The sequence below is a fragment of the Baudoinia panamericana genome (assembly GCF_000338955.1).
Source record: "Baudoinia panamericana UAMH 10762 unplaced genomic scaffold BAUCOscaffold_7, whole genome shotgun sequence".
NCBI lineage: Eukaryota > Fungi > Ascomycota > Dothideomycetes > Mycosphaerellales > Teratosphaeriaceae > Baudoinia > Baudoinia panamericana.
In genome coordinates, this window is record NW_006911263.1 from 1,094,626 (window position 1) to 1,111,655 (window position 17,030).

The 17,030-nt window shown below is 53.6% G+C and overlaps 9 protein-coding genes across 9 annotated transcripts; 6 read left to right on the plus strand and 3 right to left on the minus strand.

The window, feature by feature from the left end:
* Window positions 1-783: 783 nt before the first annotated feature.
* BAUCODRAFT_514172 (uncharacterized protein) lies at window positions 784-1,220 on the minus strand. Its single transcript, XM_007679100.1, has one exon. The coding sequence runs from the start codon at window positions 1,189-1,191 to the stop codon at window positions 952-954; it is 240 nt and encodes a 79-aa protein (XP_007677290.1). The 5' UTR covers window positions 1,192-1,220; the 3' UTR covers window positions 784-951.
* An 87-nt stretch (window positions 1,221-1,307) lies between these two features.
* BAUCODRAFT_34798 (uncharacterized protein) lies at window positions 1,308-6,372 on the plus strand. Its single transcript, XM_007678666.1, has 25 exons — window positions 1,308-1,558; window positions 1,614-1,713; window positions 1,772-1,884; window positions 1,932-1,948; window positions 2,000-2,177; window positions 2,230-2,235; window positions 2,310-2,557; window positions 2,621-2,723; window positions 2,777-2,785; window positions 2,843-3,274; window positions 3,328-3,355; window positions 3,414-3,661; window positions 3,723-3,985; window positions 4,034-4,070; window positions 4,121-4,534; window positions 4,600-4,779; window positions 4,849-5,157; window positions 5,209-5,424; window positions 5,507-5,736; window positions 5,790-5,818; window positions 5,892-5,905; window positions 5,959-5,978; window positions 6,049-6,061; window positions 6,118-6,137; window positions 6,200-6,372. The coding sequence occupies exons 1-25, from the start codon at window positions 1,358-1,360 to the stop codon at window positions 6,228-6,230; spliced, it is 3,459 nt and encodes a 1,152-aa protein (XP_007676856.1). The 5' UTR covers window positions 1,308-1,357; the 3' UTR covers window positions 6,231-6,372.
* Window positions 6,373-6,887: 515 nt separating this feature from the next.
* BAUCODRAFT_514262 (uncharacterized protein) lies at window positions 6,888-8,958 on the plus strand. The gene is made up of 2 exons (XM_007679101.1): window positions 6,888-7,301; window positions 7,359-8,958. Exons 1-2 carry the CDS (start codon window positions 7,130-7,132, stop codon window positions 8,924-8,926), a joined length of 1,740 nt encoding a protein of 579 aa, XP_007677291.1. The 5' UTR covers window positions 6,888-7,129; the 3' UTR covers window positions 8,927-8,958.
* A 408-nt stretch (window positions 8,959-9,366) lies between these two features.
* On the plus strand, window positions 9,367-11,001 carry BAUCODRAFT_71744 (uncharacterized protein; the record flags this gene model as incomplete). Its single annotated transcript, XM_007678807.1, has 2 exons — window positions 9,367-10,372; window positions 10,547-11,001. The coding sequence occupies 2 exons, from the start codon at window positions 9,367-9,369 to the stop codon at window positions 10,999-11,001; spliced, it is 1,461 nt and encodes a 486-aa protein (XP_007676997.1).
* A 557-nt stretch (window positions 11,002-11,558) lies between these two features.
* BAUCODRAFT_24991 (uncharacterized protein) lies at window positions 11,559-12,086 on the plus strand (the record flags this gene model as incomplete). Its single annotated transcript, XM_007678558.1, has 1 exon — window positions 11,559-12,086. The coding sequence occupies one exon, from the start codon at window positions 11,559-11,561 to the stop codon at window positions 12,084-12,086; it is 528 nt and encodes a 175-aa protein (XP_007676748.1).
* A 132-nt stretch (window positions 12,087-12,218) lies between these two features.
* Window positions 12,219-12,708, plus strand: BAUCODRAFT_34803 (uncharacterized protein). The gene has a single exon (XM_007678667.1). It carries the CDS (start codon window positions 12,309-12,311, stop codon window positions 12,486-12,488), a length of 180 nt encoding a protein of 59 aa, XP_007676857.1. The 5' UTR covers window positions 12,219-12,308; the 3' UTR covers window positions 12,489-12,708.
* Window positions 12,709-13,214: 506 nt separating this feature from the next.
* Window positions 13,215-14,537, minus strand: BAUCODRAFT_514306 (uncharacterized protein). The gene is made up of 2 exons (XM_007679102.1): window positions 13,698-14,537; window positions 13,215-13,366 (listed from the first exon to the last, which is right to left on the minus strand). The coding sequence occupies exons 1-2, from the start codon at window positions 14,217-14,219 to the stop codon at window positions 13,322-13,324; spliced, it is 567 nt and encodes a 188-aa protein (XP_007677292.1). The 5' UTR covers window positions 14,220-14,537; the 3' UTR covers window positions 13,215-13,321.
* Window positions 14,538-15,159: 622 nt separating this feature from the next.
* Window positions 15,160-16,096, plus strand: BAUCODRAFT_34805 (uncharacterized protein; the record flags this gene model as incomplete). The annotated part of the gene is made up of 4 exons (XM_007678668.1): window positions 15,160-15,187; window positions 15,217-15,251; window positions 15,581-15,658; window positions 15,715-16,096. The coding sequence occupies 4 exons, from the start codon at window positions 15,160-15,162 to the stop codon at window positions 16,066-16,068; spliced, it is 495 nt and encodes a 164-aa protein (XP_007676858.1). The 3' UTR covers window positions 16,069-16,096.
* A 62-nt stretch (window positions 16,097-16,158) lies between these two features.
* Window positions 16,159-16,797, minus strand: BAUCODRAFT_47144 (uncharacterized protein; the record flags this gene model as incomplete). The annotated part of the gene is made up of 1 exon (XM_007678709.1): window positions 16,159-16,797. A coding segment is annotated over one exon (639 nt), but the record flags the coding sequence as incomplete, so codon positions are not given.
* Between the last annotated feature and the right edge of the window lie 233 nt (window positions 16,798-17,030).

A 17,030-nucleotide genomic window follows, 5' to 3' on the forward strand; every position in this document is an offset into this window, starting at 1 on the left:
GATTGACATGGCAGCTCGTATGGTCTGCAGGTTGAACACAATGCTAATGGCGGGAACGCAGCATTGGCGCCGCCCGCCCCTTCAGCATATGGAGCTACACCATCACGACTACCTGCATAGCCAAGCTACCGTCAAGACCCGAGCCGGTCCTGCTAGCATCGGCTTGCGTCGGCCCGCATGGGCCAAGTCCGGTCTCATACTGTTGGGGCTAGAAACTCGGGGCAGTGTCTGGCTTTGGTATACTGGAAGTACAGCCTGAGCCAGGGTGCTTGAGGCCCGGGGAAAGCGTACAGCTGCCATAGCTTTACCACGAGGAGCCCGTCGTTCGACTTCTGCCTGTCGTTAGGGTCTTCTAAGGCCACGCAGATTCGCTGCTGCATCATGCAAGCGTGTGATCTGTCGTTCGTTGGCGCGGAAGATGGTGTGCAAGTGGGTCAGCGGTTCGAGGGCATTGGCTACGGACCGATCCCGCTGAGACAGGGTTCGACGATCCTGATCAACTAATCTACTGCACTTCTCTCGCTTCCTTTCCTCTTTCCGGCAATTCCATAGACTGCTCGCATTGGCCTAACCCGGTGTACGGAACAGAAGATTGGATGGATAATCAGAAGTTCATCTTCCTTCGCGCCGAACAACTTTGATCAACGCGTCCCCGCTATGCAGTTGCCAATTCCGCAGCCAGCGTTCACGACATGGTTGAAACGTCATACGCACTTCTTCCTTTGGCTTATGCAGTGCTCGTGAACCTCAGTATCTTCTCCACCTGCAACACCTGCTTTGGGTATGGTCTGATTGGTATCCTCTACGCCGCCAAAAATCCTCGGTCGGTATCCGAACGGCTTATGGTTAATAAGGCTTTTGCAAGTCACTCCGCAGACTTGAGTAGATGCAACTTCAGGTTATCACATGCCAAGCAGGCGCTTCTAATGCTTTAGTTGAGGCAAGAGTCTATCAGACGAACCTTGGGTATGCCTTGCTGCACTGGGCCAAGTTTGTGAAGGGGCCTTGACCGCAATCATATATGGACGGAGATCTGCCTTGAGCGAGGATCTGGGACCTCCTCCACGGGCGGTGTGGTAGCGGAGGGGCTTTCTGCCATATCGTTTGGCACCCGCGACCACAAGCACACCTGCGCACCAACACACCCAACCACAGCCCACGAGCACGCAGGGACCGCCTTAGCTCTCCCATAAGCTGCTCGCTAGTTGTGCTCGACGTGCATATTTCCGACGATCGGCCTCCAAGGTAATGCAGCTCTCATTGCAGCTCCGTTTCTCATAGCTGAAGTTTGTCTTTCTGCAATATCTCTTCGTCCTGGACTCCTTTGTCGAGTTCATAGCGTCCGTGATTTCGAGCCATGGCGTTCCTTGACAAGGTCTTCAAGAACAGGAGAAAGAGCCAACAGATAGTGAACGGTCTCTCCAATGGGCGAAGTGTCAATGGAACAGCTGCCAATGGCACAACCACGAACGGTTACGGCGCTGCTACGAATGGCCAACCTGCATACGTACCGCAGAAGTCTGCTACAGAAGCGCAAGGCAGATATCCTGACCCTCCAGTAAGTGAGCATTGCGCCCAAGTCGCCGGACACTCGCCTGACTCCTTCATGTAAGAACCATGGCGAGCAAAGACAGACCGTAGGAGCCGACCTTGAGGCGTTCACGGGCCTGATCTCTCATATGATGAGACCCATGCCTGAGCAGATGGGTGATGGTAAGCGGACAAGAAGCAGCTCGCAAGGGCACAAAAGTGACTGGGGGCCGTTCCGTAGGCACGTACGCAAAGCACGAGGAAGCTCATTCAAGCCTGTTCTCGGAACTGTCGTCGCTTGGCATCAAAGACTACAAGACACTTGCGGACTATGTGTCGGCAGGTACTGGGCCGGTAGGAACACTCTCCCCCCGGCTTTGTCCTTGCTAACGCCACTCCAGGTTGATGACAAGACCATGTAGGGAACATTAGGATGCCTTCCAATTGTGCCGCTTACATGAGGTCACAGGCTTATGGAGCGAGTCATCCAGCTCGTCGCAAAGCTCCCGGACAAATCGGCGCATCGTGTCGAGCTTACGAACAAGTTCGTGGACACCTTGTTCAACAGCCTACAGCATCCACCTTTGTCATACTTAGGAGACCAGTTCAAATACAGACAAGCGGACGGGTCTCACAACAATATCATGGTATGGATCAGACGTATGTCAACTGAGGTGCTGCTGACATGTATGCCGTTAGTATCCGGTCTGTTGAACCTACACTGCAGCCTTCACCTGCCTTTCGAACGAGCACTGACGATTACACCCAATCAAATGCAGCACATGGGAAAGGCTAATACGCCATACGCCAGAACTGTTCAGTCAGAAACTGTGCAGCCGGGTGCTTTGCCAGATCCCGGTCTTGTATTCGACAGCTTGTTTGCCCGTGAAAAGTTTGAGCCTCATCCGAACAACAACAGCAGCATCATTTTCTACTGGGCATCGATCATCATTCATGACCTGTTCCAGACAGATCATAGCGACTTCAACAACTCGCAGACCTCAAGCTACCTCGATCTGTCACCGCTGTACGTAAACGAGCGAGCACGATGTTACTAGCTGTTCCCGACAAGACTGACGGTAGATCTCAGCTATGGCGATACGCAAGAGGACCAAGACACTATTCGTACTTTCAAGGATGGCAAGCTGAAGCCTGACTGCTTCTGCGAGCATCGTCTGCTAACCTTTCCACCTGTGAGCGACTTGAAGCGTCGGTTATCCCAAGGTTACTTGCTGACAATATCTAGGGCTGTGGCGTATGCTGCTCACGCTCCGCTCAAGTACTTGTCCGGTAGCTGACAATCAGTGTGAAGGTCATCCTCATCATGTTCAACCGCTTCCATAACAACGTAGCCGAACAACTTGCAGCCATCAATGAGAACAATCGCTTCACGAAGCCGTCGCCAAACCTGTCTCCAGAACAGGCACAGAAGGCCTGGGCTAAGTACGACAACGATCTGTTTCAGACCGCTCGCCTGGTCACCGGCGGCTTGTACATGAACATCACGCTTATCGACTACGTTCGCACCATCATCAATCTCACCAGAAGTAACACAACTTGGACACTTGATCCAAGAGTGAAGGAGGCGGATACTCTCTTCGCAAACGATGGCACACCTCGCGGCATTGGCAACCAAGTGAGCGCCGAGTTCAACCTAGTCTATCGATGGCACAGTGCTGTGAGCGAAAGAGACGACAAGTGGACGCAAGAGCTGTTCAAGGAGATGTGGGGCAAGCCCGCAGAGGTGAGTTCGTCGGAACGTGTGCTGCGCGGAGATGTTGGCTGATCGTATGACAGCAAGTCTCTATGCCGGAGCTTATGATGGGTGAGTGAGCTGATGTGCGGTGCCTGAGATATTGCTGACCCATTAACCAATGACATAGGTCTGCACCATTGGGAGCAGACGATGCCAAAGGATCCCTTCGATCGCGAGTTCAATAAGATGAAGCGTGGGCCAGATGGCCGATACAACGACGATGAACTGGTCGAGGTAATCACGTCTAGCATTGAGGACGTGGCGGGGCGCTTTGGCGCGAATCACATCCCCAAGTCCCTCCGCGCTATTGACATTCTGGGCATGAAGCAAGCAAGAGCCTGGGAGCTGTGTTCGTTGAACGAGTTCCGCAAGTTTGTGAGTAGAAAATCGTTCTTGCTGCTTACAGACCGCTGACCACTCTACTCACCACTTCTAGTTCGGCTTAACACCGCACAGGACGTTTGAGAGCATCAATCCCGATCCGAAGGTTGCACAGCAAATGCGCAACCTGTACGAGGAGCCCGACCGAGTTGAGCTTTATACTGGACTTATTGCGGAGGGTGCTAAGCAGCCCATGCAGTCCGGTGGCGAGCTCAGCGATGTTGGGGTCGGTATCTGCCCGACCTACACAATCTCTCGCGCTATCCTTTCGGATGCTGTTGCTCTTGTGAGGGGCGACCGATTCTATACAATCGACTAGTATGCCACTCGGTCATTGCGTTGCCCTGCAGTACTGACACAAGCTAGTACTCCTAAGAACTTGACAAATTGGGGCTACAGCGAGGTAACGAAGCCAAATCATCACCCGCCCAAGGTGATGCTAATGATTACAAGGTCCAATACGATTTCTCAGTCGAGCAGGGTTGCTGCTTCTACAAGCTGTTCTTGCGCGCCTTCCCGAACCACTTCCTCCCGAACAGCATCTATGCACACATGCCTATGACGACCCCGGAGGAGAATAGGAAGATTATGAGAGTGCTTGGCCGCGAGTCTCATTACAGCTGGGACCGACCGAAGCGGATCCCAGATCGTGTTGTGATCCAGAACTACAAAGGCGTCCGTCAAATCCTCGAGAACGGCAACGTCTTCAAGGTCATCAACGCCGAGCCATTCGCCTATTTGTACGGACCGCTCAGTCGCTCGTTCATGCTTACTGGCGATGGCAAGCCATTCGTGGAGAACAAGCAGATGATGCATAAAGCTCTCTACCGCGAGAGCTGGCATCAGCAGGTCAGGGACTTCTACGAGGCACGTATTTACAGAAGTCATGACGACCACTGTGGGAAGCATAGCTGACTGTTGTGCCTTTTCAGTTCATCACACTGAAGCTTCTTCGCGAGAAGAGCTGTGAGATCGCTGGCCTCAACCAGATCGACATCACGCGAGACGTTGGTAATCTTGCACACGTACATTTCGTGGCGAACGTCTTCTCCCTCCCACTGAAGACTCACGAGCACCCAAGAGGTGTCTATACGGAGCATGAGCTCTACCAGGTGAGGATAATGACTTTAAAGGCTCCATACCGCCTGAATCACTACTGACCACCTCATCTGTTCGCTCAGGTTATGGCAGGCCAGTTTGTGTTCCTCTTCTTCGACATCGACCCAGCCAAATCCTTCCCATTAGCTTTACTCGTCCGGAACGTTATCCAGCAACTCGGGCAGCTTGTGCTTGCCAATGTTAAGTGGATTCAGAACACTGGTTTCCTGTCCGCAGTCACCGAGAGACTCCATCACGAAGAGACCCCGCTCAGCGACTACGGCACCCACATGATTCAACGCCTCCTTGCAACGGGCAAGACAGCTGAGGAGATAACATACGGTAATATCATGGGCACGGCAGGTGCAATGGTTGCGAACCAAGCGCAAGTGGCATGTAACCTCGACGACCGCTGCAGATTGTCATGCACTAACAGCTTGTAGTTCACTCAGATCGTCGACTACTACATGTCACCAGCCGGTAACAAGCACTGGCCTGAGATCCAGCGAATCGCACGCGAAGGCTTCGTCGGTAACAATGAGGATAAGCTGCTTCGTTACGCCATGGAAGCCATCCGTCTCAACGGCACGTTCGGCGGCTACCGTGAAGTCGCAGCTCAGATGACAATCGACGATACCAATTTCCAAGGCTATGTGGATGTGAGTCAACATGACGATCAAGATGCTTGCTTCCTGCCTTCCTGCCTGAGTTACCGCTAACGCATCGCATCCAACATTCTAGGTAAAGCCAGGTGATAAAGTCTTTGTCTCGTTCGTCAAAGCCTCCAGAGATCCTTCGGTCTTCCCGAACCCGGACGAGGTCAGACTCGACCGGGACATGGACAGCTACATCCATTACGGCAAAGGCCCGCATGAGTGCTTGGGCGAGGACGCTTCGAAGGTTGCTCTCACTGCGATGCTAAGGACTGTCGCCAGGCTGGACAACCTACGGCCAGCACCTGGACCGCAAGGGTAAGTACACTCGCTGCAGCGCTTATGGCACCGCCTATGCTGACATTGAGAAGAGTCTTGAAGAAGGTGGACAGACCACTAGGTACGACTCGAGGCCAACAACCTTTTGTTGCTGCGAGAAACATTGCTAACAGTTATACGCAACGTAATGGCAGGCTTCTATGCATACGTACGTATCTCGTGTGCGAAGTCCTCGTCGAATGCGTGCTAACCCACGAACAGATGACCGAAGACTGGGGAAAGTAAGCAGATCAACGTGTAGCATCGCCCGGACTGGTAAGCATTACTGACGAATGTACCCAACATCTTTAGGTACTTCCCTTTCGTAAGTTCATTCCAATCTATTGCGATCAGAGCAACCTCGGCTAACACATGTCTCAGCCGACAACGTGGCGTTTGCAGTGCGTGTTATCAATTCCATTGTGGCCGTTGGGAGAATGCTGACCGCCTGGCCATCATTTAGCTACGATGGCACCGTCCCAAGTAGCTACTAGGCGGAGCGACCCGAATCGTGGAGCATACCGAAAGGTGCAAGATTGTTGGTGCCGTCAAAAAAAGATCCAGCCCGAGACTCAAGGTTATTGATGTGGACATGAGGATGCGTCTCTGTAGTAGCAAATTGAACATCCAATCTCCATTCGTTCATTCACCTCGCCATTTTCGGCTTTGAGTCAGTTTCGCGCACGGGCTAGCTTGGCATTTGTCAGCTGCGGCAACAATAAGACGCTGCGCAATCTCCGCATGCTCCTGCATCCATTTCTCTTGCAACACCACACTCATCAACTGTTGCCGCTCCTTCATCACCCTCGTGTCGCCCTTGTCTGTTGCGTTACACTCATCAACATTTCAACGACCAGAGCTAGCCACGAATTAAACCACCCGCGACTTCCGAGCATACATCGCCGTTGACGCGCTTACTGCGCCGTGCGAGCAGCATACGCCGTACTTGGTAGCGATATTCAAGGGAGGAAGCAGGGCGAAAGACAATACCCTTTGGTTCAGACTTCCTGTTTTGCGTGGCTTGCTGTATACCTTTGAGACCTACATACTGCGTGGCAAAGTGAACTTTGGGTGGCAGCGAAGCTCACATACCCTGAAACTACGGAGTGAACAATAGGCTGCTCGCCAGCTGTTGTCAGAGGCAGAACTTGTTGAATACAAAAAGCACTTTCTCCGGTTGCGCCATCTGTTGCAGGCTTACTGGTTGAGCCACTAGCTGTTCAGCTGTACACTTCCTTCTCCCCTGCCCTTTAACTACCTCCTCTACTGTATAACGACCAGACCACACCGTTTACCAAAAGAACGTGGAGACAGCGACAAGCGAATTGCACGCGCAACAGTGACCTGCTGGATATTGCGTATCTGCTAGGCCAAGCTCTCAGTCACCGGCGGGATGTCGTCCTCCATCTTCTTCCGCTTCAAGTCACAGAAGGAGCCATTGCAAATAACATTTGACGGCACCTCTTTGTCAGTCTTCGAAGTGAAGCGAGAAATTATTGCCATCTCCAAACTCGGCGATGGCACTGACTTCGACCTCGAGATCTATACGCCTGAGGCGATGGAGAGTAAGCCGAGCGTTACCGCCTCGCAACGTGATAAGGAAGACATGCTAACAACATCAGAGTACGACGATGATACTACGCAAATTCCACGCTCTACTACGGTCATTGCACGCCGCCTGCCCGCCACTAAGCCAGGTGCAGGCCGTGCAGCTCGCTATGTCACCGGCAAGATGCCTATCATGGCCAAGAATCAGCACCGTGTCGAGCAGATGCCGGCGACGTCCGGCAAGGGCGGGCCTGCGTCAAGTGCAGCAGCGAACGGCAACAACGAGATGACCGAAGAAGAGAAGCTTGCGGCAATGTTGAACGCGAATAACGAAGTCTGGAAGCAAGACCAAGCGCTCAATGCAGGAAAGCCCATCATCCGGAACACCAACTATAAGTCCACTGTCCCTGCGCCTGACAAGCCACTTCCGCCCGGCTACACGTGCCATCGATGCGGCGAGAAAGGCCACTGGATCCAAGCCTGTCCCACGAACAACGATCCCACCTTCGACGGCCGACCCAAGTTCCGTCGCACAACCGGTATCCCACGCTCCATGCTTAAGGTCATTGAGAAGCCTACCGAAGTCGGTGAAGATGGCAAGATCGACGTGTCCAAGCTTCCCGCCGGCGTCATGTACACGTCCACAGGCGAGTGGGTCATCGCGGAGCCGGACAAAGTGGCTTGGGAGAAGTTCCAAGAGAAGCAGAATGCATCTGCAGCGAAGGCCAAGGAGGCTGTGGCGGAAGATGCCGAGCTAGTCGAGCGTGGGCTCAGCTGTCCAATTGATAAGCGTGCATTTGTCGATCCTGTCAAGACGCCGTGTTGTGGTAGAGTGTTCTGCAGAGACTGTATTGAGAATGCGTTGCTTGATGGTGATCTGAACTGCCCGAATTGCGGCGAGCAAGTGCTGCTTGACAAGCTGGAGGCGGACGAGGCGGTGGCGAAGAAGGTGGCAGCCTTCGAGGACGAGAGAAAGGCAGCGCGAGTGCTCAAGGACAAGGAAGCCAGTCGAAGTCCCAGTGCTGTGGGCTCGCCAGCTAAGGCAGGCACGCCTCCAGTCAAGTCTGAGGTACCGTCTGCCAATGTGCCAGAGACCAAGCTCAACGGCACGGTGTCTACCTCGTCTACTTCCAGTTCGCGTAAGCGCGGCGCAGAAGCCGAACTGCCCAACAACCGTAAAGGTACCAACCCAGCCATGGCGAAGAAACAGCAGCCTGTCAACTCCAAGACAGGCACGCCGATTCCTACGGGACCCAAGGCGTCAACGCTACAGCAACCACCGACGCAAATCCCCAATAACATGCAAGGCTTCGTTATGCAGATGCAGAGCATGGCTTCCAGCATGCCGGGGATGCCGAACGGCATGAATGCCATGATGAATCCAATGATGATGAACAATCCGATGTTGAATCCGATGATGATCAACCCAATGATGGGAATGGGTGGCTTCCCGATGGGTGGCATGAACGGTATGCCTAATGGTGGTGGATGGGTGGGTCCGCAGCAGCAAGGCTGGGGCATGGGCATCCAGAACGGTGGTGGGAGTGATGGAGCGTATATGCGGCAACCGGTTAACCCGCATCGGCATCAGGGAAGGCAGCGGAGGCAGCGCAGTGTGGACTATAAGCAGATGGGGTCGTGAGGAAGTTCGTGAGGGGCGGACTGGTGCAAACGTCGAAGGGGATTGCATGGCATATTGTGATCACTTAGCGACGGCGTTGGGAGGCATACCACGGTGAAATGGGACATGCAATGATCCTGCCTTGACGCAGGCAATGTAGACATCTTGTACTTAGCATACAGGCAGCTCGCCGCCACCGACGTCTACCCATGTCATAGCGGTACATACGAGGATGAACACTTGATATAAGAGTCGCACTCATTCCTTTTTCTGCATCAACTTCCACCCAAGTGTGAAGCAATGGTGCTGACTCAGCGTTCAATATGCGCAACCCGTACTTACCCTTCATCACCCACTATAACTCAAAAGATTGGTGAAAGCGAAGTGGCATCATCGTGTAGCAAGCGATCCATGTATCAGTAACGTGGAAAGGACGGGGCGCCATCCATACCACCGACACCATGAATAACAGCCAATTCCGCCGACTCCTCTCCGAGACGCCAAATCGCAATGGCGATGCACCACCGGGCAAGAGCACAGTTCCTTCAGCGCTAGGGTCTAAGAAGGTCGGCTTCGTGCCCATGACTCCGCGCACTGTTAGAGGAGGCGCAGACATAGACTTTGCCCGGCAGGTCCGCGAGCGTAACGCTGCGCTACAGCCCGCGAAGAAGTTCAAGTCATCGGTACCGAAAGGCGTCAAGTATACATCAGGCTATACAGACCGAGCGAAAGCTAGAGCGGAGGCTGGCGAGGACGAAGACGGCAAGGCAGCCCGCATTAAGGCGCTCGAAGAGCAGATGAAGCTAGGTCAGATCTCGCCGGAAGTGTTCGACAGTCTGAGAGATCAAATCACTGGCGGCGATGCGTCGAGTACGCACTTGGTGAAGGGCTTAGATCGACAGCTGCTCGAGAGAGTTCGCAGAGGCGAGGACGTGCTGAATCTGAACGGCGAGCAATCTCAGCAAACCCAGCTACCGGCCGATGTTGAGGATGAGCTCGACAAGCTCGCGGAGAGGGATGTCGCCATAGTCCAGCGTACAGCGGTGGAAAAGAAAGGCACGATGACGGTGGCAGGAAAGAAGCGAAGTCGCGACGAGATTATGCGGGAATTGAAGGCTGCGCGTCAAGCTGCGACACAAGCCCACCCTCTACCAGCACTTGACAGTAGATGGCGCAAGGTCGGCGAGAAGCAGACCAGTCGCATCGAGATTGACCACAAAGGGCGCGAAGTGCTGATTACCGTAGACGAGGATGGTGTAGTGAAAAGGAAAGTGCGCAAGATGCCGGTGGAAGCAACACATGAAAAGACTGTCCCTATGCTGCCCGATAGCAGCAAGACTATTCTGGGGTCTGATGTGATTGTACCGGAGACCGTTGGACAGCCAGTGGTAGCACAGCTAGACGAAGATGACGATATCTTCGAGGGCGCCGGCATTGAGTATAACCCTCTTGGCGACGAGCCCGACAGTGAGGATGACGAAAATGACGACGATGACGATTACGACGATGACCATACTAGTACTCATCATGCCACCCAACAAAATGTGGAGACAACAACGAATAACACTGAAAGCACGACCGTGACCGAAGCGGACCGGGACCGAGACGGCGGCGAACTTCCCGACATCAACAATACCGAAGGATCGCAAACACTTGCCCGCAACTACTTTGGCGACAGCTCCACAAACACGCAAGATATGCCAAGCAACCACTTTGCTGGCATAGAGAATGTCCTGAAGAAAGCAGCTAATATCAACCCTTTACGCCAGGCCTCTGACGATGCCCAAGGCGAAGATGAGGAGCAACGTCAAGCCTGCCTCAAGCGACGAGCCGAGATGCTAGCCCAGCAGGATCGTGATTTGGATGATATGGATATGGGCTTTGGCAGCAGCCGCTTTGAAGACGAAGCAGAGGCTGATGGCGAGGGCAAGAAGGTGCGATTGTCTGAGTGGAAGGGTGGAGACGGTGGCTGGGAAGATGGCGATGGAGAAGGCGGCAAAAAGAAACAGCGCAAGCCGAAGAAGAGGGAAGGTGATGCTAACAACATGGCTGATCTAATGAGAGTGATTGAAGGAAGAAAGAATGCAGGCAAGTGAAGTAGGCTCGTCACGTGACGGGCTTAGCGTTGACTAGCGTTACTGCATCGCCAGCAGAAGAGCATTCACGCCCTAGTAGGCGTCGCTCAGGACGACAAAACACGCGTTCAGGAGTACACGCCTGCCAAATAGTATGCAACAGCGCACGAACCTTCGGAGAAGAACGGCTACCCAAACCTCAGACTAAGCGCCCATTCTGGCGCTTAACTGCTGTCTCTTGCAAGGGCTCTAAGCACGTCGCGAAACTGCTACGCCGAACATGGACCATGACCCGTGAACTGCTGCGTTAGTCACGCTCGCAGTGCTAAGTATGGCGTCAACAGCCAAACACGCAGGCTAGTATGTCACCGCCAAGGCGACCATTCTTGCGCATAACTGTGCCGCTACGGCGCCTCGCAGGTAAGTCACGACTATATGAAGATAGAAGGTAGGGCGTATTGCTTTGTTGCAATGAGATGATACCTCCAATCAGTACTGCTCCTCTGTTTGATCCCTAGCGACACCAAGGACTCTCGAGCACCACTTTTCCGAGGGTCACCATTAGCGAGAAATAAATAATGATTCTACCACTCTCACCTGCTACCGTGAGTCTGAATGATACTGCATTACCGAGGTACAATGCTACAATGAATGGCACTCGAAGTCACACGCAGCTACAAGCAGCCGATTACAGCCCGTCTGGTGCGGCCTTCGTTCTCGCCATTACGCTCTGCGTCGTTACTATCTGCCTCTGTCTCGCCGGACTTGCGGTGCTTGCTCGAAAGCAGTGGATACGTCAGCGACAAGCACGGGCAGACACCAGCAAGAGCCGACTATCAACGTACACACATCGACTGTCCCGGGCACGGCGTGAGATCGATGCCTGCTATACGAGGCGATACCGCGGCGTGCTGGCTCACCCGGTGGAGAACCCCGAAATGGGCAGCGACTCGCCGATACTGCTCTGGACCGAACCGCGAATTTGCGAGGCTCCTGCTGTGCCGGCTAAAGGCACGGAAGCGATAAATCAGAATACTGAGACCCGCAGGAAGAGTAGGGGAGTGAGCATGCTGCTCAACGGTAAGGCGTGGCCGCCAGGGCGATAGAGGCTTCCACGTGGACGGAAGCAAGCCGCAAGGATTTCAAAAGCGGGAAGCAACAGATCGCCTGTCCATGCAATTGGCCCTCATCATGCTACCCACAATCGAAGCAACGCAACAGATAAGTCGAATACCTTGCTGTTCACCTAGCTCCAAAGTCTGAAAAAATGAAGGCTCCAGGCAACATTGAGCGATGGAAGATAAGTGCCTCATTGCTGTGCTGATACAATGACTCCTCCGAGCACCAGCAAGAACACAGTTAGAGTCTTAATGAGTAAACCTTTAGCGGCTAGCGTAGAATATCTCAAGCGCAGCGAAGGCAGGGCTAGTAAGCGTAGAATGGATGGGTGTCTCTCTGGAATCGACCGGATTCCGTATATTGACGACCAACGGTGGTACTCATGTTGACGAAGGCTGCTTCACGTCCTTTGCTGCACTGTTGTACCTGACCAGCCTCTGCGAGTGCTGCGGCCCTGACCTCTGCTTCCGCTCCGTCCAAGGAGATACATTATGCAGGAACTCACTTCATCTTCCCCTCGAAAAGGCAAAAAACCTGTAGTGTCGGTGAATGTTATCAACACCTTACTCGACACTGAGTGGAGGTTAGCTCCGTCCCAGAACACCGTCGACATGTGATTGAAATCGTCTAGACACGAAATAATCTGTTCGTTTCGAAGTTCGAGACGATGCAGTGAGATTGTGCTCCCCTGAGCTAAGGCGAAAGCGATCAGGGTCCCAGCCAAGGTCTTTTCTTAGACCAAACCTTACTCGCATTGGGAAGCCTAAGCCACGAGCTGCGCCGAGAACGGCTCCTATCACCTTCGAGGCTTCGCCACGAGTCAACCCATCCTCCGCCTAAGATCGATATGGAGTACGCGCGGGCAAACCGAGAGACATTACCACTCACAGACAGAAGCTATCCGCCACGGACCGAAGCCTCGACAGTCTCGGTCAGCCTGCCCGCGGGCTTTTCTTTCTACGGTAGCACTTGGCTGCCACGCTCGCCAGCCACGAGTCGCGACGTGTGATGGAACGAATTTCCACAACCAGCTGGTCGGACGTCGGCCGCAACGTGGACAGGAGTGCCAGGCCTGTTGTTTTAATCGTCACTTGCATGTAGTTCCTTCCGTCTCTCCCTCTGCAAGACGATACGTACTGAGGTGCTCTTCTTCTTCACACATTTCAGGCATATTGCCATAGTCACTCCTTTGACATACACGTTAGCTCACTCAGTCACTCGTTCACTTAGCGCTCTCTAATTTTCCAGAATTAATAATATGTTGTCCACCAAAAGCATAATCACGGCGGCCGCCGTATCCGTCTTCGCAAGTCAGGCAGCGGCGTTCGACATTCCGGCATGCTGGGTAAGAGGATGAGAGCGAAGAGAGTCTTGTAAGGGGAAGCTAATGCTGCATAGTCAGGATGCTTCGTTCAGTACAGCGTTTCCACAGAGGCAGCACTTTGCACTCCTTCAATCGCGACGAGTCTCAACGCATGCATAACAGGGGCCTGTTATGCGGCCAACGACACTGCTGATGCGTCGCTGTACACCTCATGGATGTGTACCACCTGCCCGAGCGCGGCGCCAGCTGTGTGCTCTGTTTCGTCGTCAACCACCTCTGCTTCCACATCGACTAGCATCTCTAAATCGTCTGTGAGCACGACCTTGATACCATCGACTTCTGCAACCTCGTCCATTCGGACCACGTCAATCCCGTCAAGCTTCTCGATTTCCTCCGTGCGATCCTCTACCTCGTCCGATCCCTCCAGATCGTTGACATCCTCCGTGCCTTCCAGCACACCAATCTCCTCTGCACCATCCTCCAGCCGATCCTCATCAGCTCCGGGAACTGGCTCTACATCGCCAACCAGCAGCCGGCCCATCACTACCAGCTTGAACACCGACCCCGCATCTGGTAGCCCGACCCCAACCACTTCACGCAATGGCACTACGATTGTTACCACGATCACGACCTCCAAGACAGTAACGTGCACTGAGACCAAGTGCACCGGTTCTCCCTCGACGATCCTCACGACGATCACGTCAACGTTGACCTGCACTACTGGCGTGTGCGCTGGAATCAGCAGCACCCCAACCTCATTGCGCACGTCATCTGGCACTGGTATCAATCCTCCCATTTCAACCGCACCAACTACCCGAACAAGGACACTTACTCCCACCGGCTACGGCAACTCCACCCAGTTCGGCACCGGCACCGTCATCTCCAGCGGTACCCGTCCAATCTCCACTGGTGGTACTGGCACCGGCATTGGCACTGGCAGCACCACTCGTCCCGTCACCGTGTCCACAGTCACACCGCCAACCAACGGCCCGGTAACGAACACCACCGCATCTCACACGCCAACGGGCCCAACCATTTCTTCCTCCACGCACACACCCACCACGGTAAGTAACCGCAAACCCTCCTACCCGCTGTTCAATGCATTGCTAACAAAACCAGGTCCCATACAACTCCGGTGCAGGAGCCGTTGGCGCCACCAGCTGCATCGCGCTCCTTGTCGCAGCACTTGTGGCAGCGGTTCTTTAAGCCTGTCGCGACTCCCACGCAGAAGGGCAGTTTGATATTGTGCCAACCCTCTGGGCATTTAGCGAGTTGAGACCTTGATTGTCCTGCTACGGACACTGCATCTTGGCGTTGATTTATCAATTCTCTGTGCCGATACGGGCTACATTTTTTTTCGGCTTCTATTGTATATATGATGACGACGCGCCATCTGCGGCGAAGTATTTACGGTAGTCCAATACAATACGGTAATGCCCTACAAACTTATTCTCGTAAATGAACACGGCCTGAATGCTCATAACCAGTCATGGGAGTCGGTTGCCCAGCATCTTGTTTCACAGACGGTTCTCAAGATAAGGCGCGAAAGTCTTCTAGGATACTTCAACAGATTCAACCCATGTGGTGTCGGCAATGTAGGCTGTGTAGAACCGTTGGTAGATCCCGCGTAGTCCTCGGAACAGGGATGTCGTTCGCTCTAGTGGAGCCACGGCGGTGCGCATGCCTTAGGCTTTTGAGTGCCAAGACTAGTGTGCGGAACAAGCCGCACCTCGAAAATGCAGCCCACCTCACTCAAGCGAGCGGGCACGAGCGAACAACCAACCGTCATAGAGCCTTCCTCAAGCAGTCCTCATCAGCCGTCAAGATGGTAAGTCTTTCAGGCGCTGATTGCAAGCTGTAGCGTGTGCAGCGCAGTAGGATCACGGGTTAGGAAGTGGGAGATGGAAAGAAGCGTCGAAATACCGCAACAGATTCGATAGGGTGAAAGGTGGACGTAAACGGAAGAAGAAGCGATACTGAGGAGGTGAATTCACGGAATTTGGGTTCTGGAAGAAGAATTGAATGAGAACAAGAAGCTGGAACAACGTTTCCGGATCGCTGCGCTGCACAGGACCGCCGCACACACAATGGTCGCTGTATTCAGCGGCTGAAGACAAATGCTTACTTAGTGTTGCGCAACAGGTCAACGTACCGAAGACTCGGCGCACCTACTGCAAGGGCAAGGACTGCAAAAAGCACACCCAACACAAGGTTACTCAGTACAAAGCTGGCAAGGTGCGCATGACGCCCGCCGAACAAGCATGGCTAGAGAGGCTAACCACCTTATCCAGGCTTCCCTCTTTGCGCAGGGTAAGCGTCGATACGACCGCAAGCAGAGCGGTTATGGTGGTCAAACGAAGCCTGTCTTCCACAAGAAGGCCAAAACAACGAAAAAGGTCGTTCTGCGGTTAGAATGCACACAATGCAAGACCAAGGCGCAATTAGCGCTCAAGCGCTGCAAGCACTTCGAATTGGGGTACGTCATGTGTATGGAACGAGCAAATTTGGGGGAGATGCTGACCGTGACTGTAGTGGCGACAAGAAGACTAAGGGTGCGGCATTGGTGTTCTAAATGTGTGGCTTACTTCTCGCTGGCGTTCGGGTCGGCATCAAGACCATGGGAAGGCTGCGTAGAAATTACGTAGTGCATGCAAGCATAAGCGAAAGCGGACGAACTGCGCTTGTAAAACCTACTTCATCCGCATGGCTTCCATGAACAACTCCTTGTGTACACCACCCACGTCAGCCACGACGTCCTTCATCGCTTCCACCTCTCGAACGCCCTGACCATGGGCGAAGCTCCATTCCTCATCGCTCTCAAACCGGACCTGAAAAGCTTGCCAATTCTGCGACTTGAGTTCAATCACGTGCTCGTGGACCGCATTCGCAGGGCCGGTATATATAAGCACGCCAGGATATCCAGGCTTGGTGATACCTGATACGGCTGACGAGGCGGGGGATAGTGCGAGTTTGCGCTTATTGGTATTGAGTAAGTGATGAAGCCACACAATGATCGTGGCCTTCGTATCAGGTTCACGGCGTTGTAAAGCTTTCGCTTGTTCGCTCTGCTCCGCGTGATCACTGCCGTGCTGACCGACATCATCTACAAGCTCATTGAAGATGGCTAGGATAGTATCGAGCAGCTCTTCGCCTTTGATAAGCTCCCCAATTCGTCGCTTGAGCCTTTCCCGTACGTCAATTTTGCCGGCGTTCGCTGACAGAACTTGCGGGAGCTCTATACCAGGGTAGCCGTCCGGTAGCCTGAGAACGAGTGCGTTCGTATCTGCTCTATAGTTCATTTCTCTAGCTTTCTCAGCAAAGTGAAGCTGGTCCGGGTACATAGCCTCGAGCAAGGCGAGCTCGGTAGCAAGACGCTCATCTTGTGCCGAGCTCATAGTATGCCAATGTTGCGACGGTATCTACTAACATGCTGCTGCCCATGGATGGAGGCAAGCGTCGCTCATTTCGCCTGCGGTTACGAAATACTTCAATGCAAATCGCTGTAAGACGCGAAAGAGACGCGCTAGAAGCATTGACATTTGGCCATGACGCAATGCTCTTGGTCGATTGTTCGATCGCAACGTCAGTTCAGTCGATGACCGCACCC